This window comes from Phoenix dactylifera, unplaced genomic scaffold, assembly GCF_009389715.1.
Source record: "Phoenix dactylifera cultivar Barhee BC4 unplaced genomic scaffold, palm_55x_up_171113_PBpolish2nd_filt_p 001013F, whole genome shotgun sequence".
In the NCBI taxonomy this organism is placed as follows: domain Eukaryota; kingdom Viridiplantae; phylum Streptophyta; class Magnoliopsida; order Arecales; family Arecaceae; genus Phoenix; species Phoenix dactylifera.
The window spans coordinates 34,629-45,025 of NW_024068367.1; the positions used below are offsets into that span (position 1 = coordinate 34,629).

Genomic DNA, 10,397 nt, shown 5'->3' on the forward strand with positions numbered 1-10,397 from the left:
ATTGCAACCTTACACAGTGTTCCCATAACAGCGCTCGATGCTGCTCTTGGCCATTGTCAGCCCAATCCGCACAAGGGCAGCACCCAGCCACCTGATCCAAAATGACCTGCACTATCGGACTTTGGATCTTTAAATGGCAGAATGGAGCCCAATAAAGAACCAGATCAGGTTGGGTCCTAAAATTGCAACGAGAAACAGTTGCCTATTTCAGTAAAACTAGAACTCCAATTTGAAGTGTGAATTGGTGCAAAACAAACCTGTGGAGGAAAAAATAGATCACTCAAAGCACGTGATCAAATCGCCGGCACTTAATAACGAACGTGACAACAGCAAGTATACTCTCAGAGTGCCCGACCTCCGAGCACTTGGTCTCGGCATCGACGACCACAGAGCTCACGACCTCGATCTCGATACAATCTTGGCAGGCATGGTCTCGGCAGAGTTAAGCCCGATCGACCTCAAGGCCAAGAAAGACCCAGTCAAAGGGAGAAGTAGACCTTCCCACTACATCGAAAATCAAGTCCTCCATATCCGGAATCAAATCCCGCAATCTCCGCCTCAACGGTTGCAGAGCTCACGACCTCGATCTCGATACAATCTTGGCAGGCATGGTCTCGGCAGAGTTAAGCCCGATCGACCTCAAGGCCAAGAAAGACCCAGTCAAAGGGAGAAGTAGACTTTCCCACTACACCGAAAATCAAATCCTCCATATCCGGAATCAAATTCCGCAATCTCCGCCTCAACGATTGTCAACATTTGAATACACGATCTCAACGGATCGCCAGCTAGCCCGAAATCTCGGACCGTTTACGGTAACTCATTGATTCCCACAATCACGCCCGATCACAGGTAACCACTACACCCCCTCCTATAAAAAGGGAGGAGAGCTCTAGGTAGGGAACTTCTTCTTCTTCCCCCCGACCAAAAAATACATCCATACTTTACTATTCCTATTTCTCCTCTCCATCGAAAGCTCCTCTCTGACTTAAGCATCGGAGGGCCTACGCCGGAACCCCCGGCCGCAGGCTTCTTGCAGGTTCGCCGAAGCAGCCATCCGCCGCCGCACCACCAGCCGGAGCTCCTCCTTCTCGGTTCGCGGTCACCCCCGGGTCTAATTTCCAGCAACAAAACCAGTTCATAATATGGCTCCCCCTAATACAAGGATGAATGGATAAGAATTATATGAATAGATATTCCGGTGTATCCAAGATATGCTGACCCTTTCATCCTCTTTCTTAAACCCTCCCAAAATGTCTTCGTGTTATTTACCTCGGAAAATTCAAGCATATTTTATGGATGAAATCACTACAATCAACATATTTTGATGCCAAAACATATAAACTCATAAGTTATTTCCCTTCTGTCCAGCAAAATACAATTCATCAAGAGAAAGCAAGTTGTAAATTACAAAACCAAACTGAAACCATGTGAAAGAGGTCACCATGATCCAAAAACTTATCAGACTTTATTTCCAATTTATTATTGCTATTCTCTGATGCAAACTTTCTTCTGGACGGCTGTGGGGCTGAATTTCCAACTGCCTCGCATCCTTTCTTCCTCCAACAACAATCCCTTCTTCCCTTGCCTCCATTCCTATGTCATCAAGATCTAATCCCTGCCCCTACCATACGCATCTATCGTTGCCACACCTTCACAATGCGCTGGTTATCATACTTTAGTATAGCTTCGTATGACAAGTACATAAAGAAGAATTCTCAGAAAGTGGTCCCATAGGCGAATAATTGCTCCAGCAAAAAAAATAAGTGCTTTAAAATGGTAGGAAAAGTGTTACAGAGCAAAAGCCATATGCGAAAAATAGAAGAAATCCAATGCTAAACGGCCCCTAGTACTCCCATGAAATGAGGAACCTTATCCAGGCATTTTCGCTCTTACCCATGATAATTAACTTTCAGCAGCGGCTTCAGCAGGAGTTCTGGTAGTCATTTGGTCAACAGCATGCACTGTACTCTGAAGCTCCTCCCATATAGCTTTATACACCATCCTCTGCCTATTTACTGCAGATTGTCCCTCAAATGCCTTTGAAATTACATCGATGCTGCAGCAGAAACACGCAAATGAATGTAAGCACAAGATATTTTTGATGTAAGAAACTGTTCTGTGAGAAACAATCATACCTACACCGTATAATAGAGAACTTGAAATAAACTAAAGGATACAGAGAATACCATACCATGAAAAGAAGGTACAAAAGTAGGTGTATGACAAACGAAACATGACTAATGCTGCTTGCAGGATATGGATCTTGCTGCAATGTAAATTTGAACTTACAATATTGATAAAGATTCTAGTTTGTGTCTAGAGAGTCGCAAGACATAGGGATCTCTTAGATTTAACTTTTGTTGCTCATTTAATGTTTTTTAATTATTTTTAGCTTTTAGCATATTATTTTAAAAGGAAGGCTGAGATTTAGAAATCATAGATCTTATTTGACAGCTGGATGAGCCTAATTTCTGTAGTTGTACTGTTATGGTGCCACTAGTGAGTCCAATATCATGTCCAACCCCCTCCCCCTCTTTGTGCATCTGATTCTGACTTCTCCGTCTTATTGATCTCCAAAGAGCCCATCGATTGCACAAATCAATTGTTCAACAGAACTCCATTATTTAAATTTCTGATCTTTGTCCACCAGTTTAGTCCTTAAATCCCAGCAACCTATAAGTTTCAGCTCTGTCCTAAATCATAAAGCTCCCTTCCATAGGTTGTCTTCCATCAAGTAACAAGGAATTAAACTAATTAGATATTGTTTTCTACTTCTATTGCTGAACTTTATAGTGCTCAAAGTAGGATCATATGTGATTTAAACTGGACCAGGATCATGCCTGTAAAAACATCTATGGACTGGGCTTCCTTCTCTTATGGAAGTCAAAATAACATTACATCTTTAGCAAGGCCTGGTTTTTCTCTTCCTGCATATTCAGCAACGTCTAGACCAATGCAATTCAATCACCCCATAAGCAACTCACAGGCCCCTGCTAGTGCGCTGATTTTATTCTTCCTCATTTTGTCATCATTACACAGGATTATACTGATTGCCCAACCAAAAAATTGGCCTCAATTTCTTGGTCTGGGCCCAGCCCGAGCTCAGTTTGTCCAGGTAGGATCTTTAGGCCATTCAGGCTTGCCCGGCCCATTATCAACCCTAAATTTGATAAAGATAGATTACTGCAATAAATCAGCACAGGCTTTAGAGTGGAGGAGGTGGATCAACTTTCTTGCATGATTCCCCTCAAGTCTCTACGCTTGTTAATGGTCACTGCAAAGGTAAAGATTTCTGTTCTCTCACTACCATTAACCCTTGTGTAGGAGGCATTTAGTGCGTACACAGTGAAAGCAAAAGACTTTGGGTGGTTGTGCAGCCAAACTGGGATGTGTCTGCCAGTGGCCTACATCTTCTTCCCCAACCATTCCAAGATGACATCATCATTTTGCAAGGATGAAGGTGGTTATCCGTAGATTACTCATGATGCACTACTGGGCTCAAGGTAAATTTTGCTAAATTTTAACAGCATGGATTACATGACGAATATGACATTATCATTGAATGGTGCGGCCATTGCTAATGTTCAGTCCTTTGGGCCTTTCTACTTAAAATTTGTTTTGTTCCTTTTCATTTGGGTCATTATTGTAGGAAGGTCTAAGCACAATTTTTTTCACTTGGACACGAAGCACTTCTCTTTCTAAGAGAAAGCTTGCCCAATTTCAGTCTCTTATCAAGAGGGTTTTAGAAATATTTGCAAAGCTAAGAAGATTTAAAAGAACTTCCTTTGGAAAGTATGAAAGATGAATTATAATATCAACTTGTTAAATGAGGAATACTCAAAAAGCAATCAGAGAATGTAAGTTTTGTGATAAGAATGTCAAAGCCTACCACTAGAACCTCCTTATAGAATGGGGTGGAGGTACTAATAGTCACACGGCATAATTTGGAAGGCCAATACAAAGAGTAATTGCACTACATTAAGGCTGTCTTTGGTTCTGGAATAGCTAACTAGTGGTGGCAAAAGCTAAGTGCCAGTACCCACCACTTAATGAGTTAACCTTAGATATAAAAAAAGGGGCTGTTTGGCTACTATGCAGTTAAACACACCTTTTTCTGAGATAACAAAAACGATGTTTGGTTGGAAAAAGCATGGGTTAAGTGGCTAAGTACCTTTTTTCAGATTATATGCAAAAGGTAAAGGAAAAGGGTAAAATAGGTCGAAAATGAGGTGTGGGGTTCTTAACCACCTGGCTGAAGCTATTTCTCCCTTCTGCCTGAAATATATTGAACCATGTTTGGCTAGTTAGGCGGCATTGACTAGCTAGTTTAACCAGCCAAAAGGTTTGGTTTTTGGCTAGTTAAATGGATAACCACCACATAACCGGTGGTTGTCTAGGAATCTAATGCAACCTAAGGTTCAAGAGGTAGCAACACTTTAACACTTGGAAGGGTATGCAAGTGCTTTTGGGAGACAAATGGATTGGTTATAGAACTTCTAAAGTACGTTGTCCCTCGGTAGAGTGAGGTGCTTCATGAATAATTCCCTAAAGTGATGCTTCAGAAACTACAGATATGTGGTGGTGTGGGACTTACCCTTTGAAAGGAATAAAGAAGAGGATTTCTGTGGATGATAAGCTAGAGTCTTATTTGAAGGTCTCTACATTTCCAAGAGTTCTTCCTTCCATCTTAGCTAAGGATTTGAAAAATTTATACTGCCAGCATATCCAAAAAGTTCTTGCTCTAAAGTAACACTCAAAGAGTTTGTAAAAAAGGGCTTTCAAATCTCATTACTAATAGGTTGAGTGAATATGTCCGCTCAAATGTGTGGCTTTTATTGCAACCAGAAATTGAATCTTTATAAGAGCTTGCTATCAGAAAATGTGACCAAAACTCTTACCTACATCTCTTTATTTATCGTGTGTGGAGAAATGAATTCTTTCAAAGGCATTGGAGTCATTTTTCTTGGGGTCATCTGAATACACCTTGCACCACTGTTTTAAAAATTGAACCAGACCGGTCAATTGAACCGGTTGAACCATCAAATAGTCTAGTCTCCGGTCCAGATAGACCTATTAAACTGCTTCTTATTAAAACCAGCTTCTATTTAGAAAACCGCCTAAATTGCTGGTTGAGCCATCACTTCAACCAAACTATCTCAAGTTTGCTTAAACTAAATGGTCCTGGTTTCCTAGTAAAATTTGTTGAACACAATAGGATGGCTGACAGTTTCGTTTCATGCTCCTTGGGTTGTGATCGAAAGCGCCTGTTGTATTCTTCCACCCTCTGTGGCACAATCTTGACAAAGCTTCTTCGGCCGCTAGTGGACTCTGAGCAAGCCCGCCGTCTCTGTTTCTCTCTAGCTTTGCCAAAGGGGATCAAGACCTCGCTGGCCCATTTTTCTTCCATTAGCCCCAATCCTGATAGCTCGGCCTCAACATTGTTCTCGATGTCTTGCAACCTTTGATCAACCCCTCTCTATAATCAAAACCTCACTGACCTTTCTCCCTTCAGCCTCAACTCCAATAGCTCGGCCTCAATATCCAGTCGGTAACCTTTAATATCCATCTATCCAACTTCGAAAATGATGAAAATGATGGTGGATATATAAAAGTAGTGGTTGATTTTGAAATTTGGGATTCTTTAGGTTGTTCATTTTGAGATCTTGGTGGATATAAAGGATGATGTTTTCTTGTTTTGGATCGCCAGAGTAGAGAGAACAATGACAGAAAAGAAGAGTTGGAGATTTTGGATCACTAACCAAATGGAAAGGATGAATGCAAGAGGGCGAGTTGGGGATTTCAAGAACGGGAGTTTATTATCTTCATATGTTGTGAGAAGGAAGACGTTAAGACATGTGCTTTTGAATTGTTCAGAGAAAATTGAATTTTATAGATGATTCAGTGAGGAAAATTTGATCCAATTAAAGTTGATGATATGTAATGATCCTATTTTTTGAAGATTTCGGATTTTTTTCGATGTGCAAAGGCAATCACATATTTTTGAGTTCATAATATTGTTATATGATAACTTTTTTGTAATTTTTTATTTCTATATAAATCATTGATCCATAAAAATTTTAAATATACAGTATATGATGCATCATTGTGATACCATCTGGTTACAAATAGTGATAATAGTGTTTAGATAAGCATTTAAAAAATTATAGAATTTTTATATACTTTAAACTATATAATTTCAGCATATTTTTATTCATAATTAATATGTAACAATATATTTATAATATCATGGTGGTGTCGCGAATTTCCAATTAACTTGATGGTCAAACCAATAAATCATAACCTGGTTGTTTTCCCGGTTCGGTCAATGGTCTAATTTTTAAAACATTGCCCTGCACTCTAGCACAATAATTGATGGACTGCTTTTCAAGTTTGGCTATAGTGGTTGACTTTCGATAAAAAAGAAGAAATCATTGGTTTGAAACAAATCCAATCAGTTGGTTGATCATCGAGAAAAGCTAGATTAATATCATAGATTGGCTAACACACTTCTCAGTTGAGGATTTGAGGCAATTAGGAAACAATCATCAAATTTTTGCATAGGCCAATAGCAATGTTTTGTTTAACTTCTAGATCCTACTGTGTACTTATTGTTTGTATTGCACACGGTTAACTTGTTACATATAGATATGCATGTTTTATACACCTAAGCCTTGTTTCATACACATGTCAAGGACTAAAAATTAAATGGAATCGAATAGAAGGATTGAAAATATAGACTTTTGTCAATAGGTGCTAGTAATTAAACAGAAAATAGACCATGGATGGATAATTGATTTCTCCATATAAAAAATTACTGATGGGAACACAGTGACCCATCGAATATTCACTCTTTAAGAAGCAATTCAGTGGCTCATCAAATGCTCACTCTTTAACAAGCAATTCACTTGCATCAAAAGGAAAATAAAAAGAAAATTAAAAAAAGCAAGTGCTTTCACAAATCAACTGTCCAGTTAAAACCTAATCCTATCCTCTTCCTCCCCACTCTCAATGTTGCAATAGCCATAGCCTTCATTGCTTACCTCCTCCACCTGATCTCCACTATCCTCCACTAACCTATATCAAGCAACATTATGAGACTATTGCAAAGTTAACAACGCACATTGACTTGTCCTTCAAGATTAACTTTGTCTATATCACTAGCGACAACAAATGACACATCTTCAAAAACTTAATCATGACTTTGACTCAAATAGTATGTCGTGTGTTAAATAACCTCCTCACCTAAAATGTTTAAGGGGGAAGGGTCAACATTGCATATAAGGCTCAACAAACCCCCATTTCAAACCCCCATGCAGCTCAAACCATGCACGCAAAAGGGATAATTGAGTTAACATAGAGATGTGTCAAGACAATAGACAAGAATTAAGATGGCAGATAATTGAGGATGATTAAATAAATAATTGATCTAGAGGGATTTAACCTCACAACCTCCACCAATCTTGGCTCTGATATTGTTAACTACTTGACTAATAGGTAATGGGCCAACATATTGGTAGTTAAGCATACTCAATGCCAAAAGCATCCAAAAATGAAAGGAAGCAAAACCTTGTTTTCTACAATAAGGAATGATAAATCAATGTCTTTGCATGTTATGCTACAAGATATTGAGGAGAATTCTTAAATAAACAAGTGAATTCTCAAATTCAACCAAATATCATAGAGAAAGCATGTTGCTAGGCAAGCTTGATATCATTAGAAGTTACTTGCATGTTGAAAGATGAGTAAAGGTTTTTGCAGCTATATTTACTAAAACATTCTAGACATGGCTTCCTTCCTAGTGGTAGTCTTTCTAACTCATAAACTTACTCTTGTAATAATCTAATCCTATAGGCACCTGCAAATTAGGATTCTTTTGTTTATTCCTTTGCTTCTTTTCTATGATGTCATAGCAGTAAACTTGCTCCATTATGACTTGGATGTCACGGATTCGAAATATGGAAACAACCTCTCCGTATGTAGGAGTAAGGTTATGATCATCTGACCCTCCCTAAACCAAGTAGCGGCAGGAGCCTCATGCATTGAGATACCTTTTATTCCTTTTTTTCTTTTCTGACCATTTTTATCACATGAATATTTACTACTCTCTCCTTTTTCTATCACATGAATACCTATTATTTTCTCCCTAGAGAGACTTACAAAGTGAAAGATCCTAAACAATGATCCAATGCATGCCAAATAGAAAAAGAAGGAGCAATCTCATCGACACTAAATGAAAGCATATTACCTTTGTCCAAGTTACATTAAACCATAAGTAGAAACAAAGGAACCAAAGATGAAAAATATTGGTATCAATAGGTTTGCAAATGCCATGGTGAGAAGGGCCAAATAAAAAACAAAAACTTGAAAGCATGGCTTTAGAAAATGCTCCAAAGCAATGAGAGCTCATATGTCAATAACTCTGACACAAATAACTGTCAAAACGACTCTATAAGCAAAAAAGAAAAAAAAGGGGGGGTATCTAACTCATACATGGTCTCTCATATAAGTCAGCATTCCTGTGCAAAAGCATGAGTGCACACACACACACATACAAGCATGCAGAGATAGAAAACACTAAGAATAACAACAATGGGTAACCAATTCATGCAATCCAGTATTTGCAAATGAACAGCACCAAAAGTAACAAGTTACTCTAGAAGAACCAGGCCAAAGCAAGTAACTTCATGATTCCCAGATAAAAGTGGCTCAGATCCTTCACAATCATTGTGACAGTATGTCAATAAAAGGTCATGGAATTAAGGAAAATGTCTGACTAATCTTATCAAAAAAATTTGATTACAGAAAGCCTCTAGCAGCTACAAAGTGCCCCATAGTCGAAGGGCACAGAAAAACAATGCAAGATATGAAACAACTTATAACGATGTTCTTACATTTTGAGTCAGTTTGAATCACAAGCAGATACACATAAATAAAAAAGAGACCAAAAAGTTTACAAGCACAGCCATTATGGATAATAGCAGAAAAAATGAGCTAACCTGACATGTCGACCATCTCCATATGCATCCTTGACTACAACGATATCTGCATCTAGTTGCTCCTTGATCTGCTAAATTGCAGGATGAATAAGACAATGATATAGAGACATTTTTAGGAAACAGATATTATAAGCAGTTGTTAGACATTTGAGAACATAACTCATTACTAATTATAGCATAACAATCATGGTAATGGATCTACTTCAAAAAAGAGTGCAGCTATAGAGGAAAGCCTGAGAAGCTGGGTAATTGAAATGAAAGAGGTACTTCTAATGGTATGCTGTAGAGAATCCATATTTAGAAACTAAATCTAAAATTTGCAAAATTGGCAATAAGAAAGAAATCCTAAGGCAATCTATGGGAGGTTGAAATAATGTGACAATCAACCAAAAACATGAAGCTGCATTTTTATGCACAGGCACAGGCATGGACATTGATACACAAAAGCACGTATATGGAGACCTTGGAGACTCTACAACCTTAGTTTCAATTCCCTGATCCAGCCTTTATATAATCAATATTTTTAAATTCGATTTCAATCATGATAGAACTTAAGCATTTGATTCTCCAGTCGAAATACGGGAAAACCCCATGAAATTTTCGATGGAAACGGAGTAATCATAATTCATAACAACCAGCAATATTCCTAGCTCTTTTAATATTTTTTATGTTCTAGTATTTCTTCCTCGACCTTTCACCTTTTGATCAATGACTAAGTGCTACTCCTCTATTGTGCTAACAAATCAGCTTTATCTGGAGGGAGTGGGGTGAATACATCTCGAATTGAAAGTCTTCGAGGCATCAAAAGCACAGCTTTGGCTTCCTTTTGACAAGCTGAGCATATCGACGCTGTGACAATAGATTGAAGAGAAGAACTTAGTCATCAAGACAAGCGCACTGCTCTAAGCTTCTCATCAGACAACTATTCGACCAAGAACATAAGAGAATGAGGACCGAAAGAAGGGTTTTCTTTAGATCAAGAAGAGATAGCATCCGACCTTCTTCTCCATCGACCGCATCATGGGGGAATCAGTTGAGCCGGAGTCCGAAACGTGCGCCGCCCGCACGCTGCACAACTTACTCGCCGGGGCGCCTCCATGTCGGGGCGGTCCACCGCGCCGCAGCTCGAGCCTCGTCGCGGCCGGATGCGGCAGCGGAGGAATATACCCACGCCTCCGAAAAGAGACGGAAGGCAATACGGCTTTTAAAGGAGGAGGAGAATAAGGAGAAGAGAGACGGAGGCGGAAGAGGGAAGCGAGGGGGTAGAAGAAGGATCGCATCATCATCAGCGCCCGAGCTCTCAGGCTTCCTCTTTCGCGCGGCTCCAACAACTTGGGATTCTCTCCCTAGCCTCCGTTGCTACCATGGTATAACGCGATTACGCAAATGGCTTCGCGAATA

At 39.3% G+C, this 10,397-nt stretch overlaps 1 protein-coding gene across 1 annotated transcript; it reads right to left on the reverse strand.

Moving 5' to 3' along the window:
• Positions 1 to 1,328: 1,328 nt before the first annotated feature.
• On the reverse strand, positions 1,329 to 10,397 carry LOC103717708 (protein BOLA4, chloroplastic/mitochondrial-like). Its single transcript, XM_008806189.3, has 3 exons — positions 9,995 to 10,397; positions 8,997 to 9,064; positions 1,329 to 2,056 (listed from the first exon to the last, which is right to left on the reverse strand). Exons 1-3 carry the CDS (start codon positions 10,280 to 10,282, stop codon positions 1,903 to 1,905), a joined length of 510 nt encoding a protein of 169 aa, XP_008804411.1. The 5' UTR covers positions 10,283 to 10,397; the 3' UTR covers positions 1,329 to 1,902.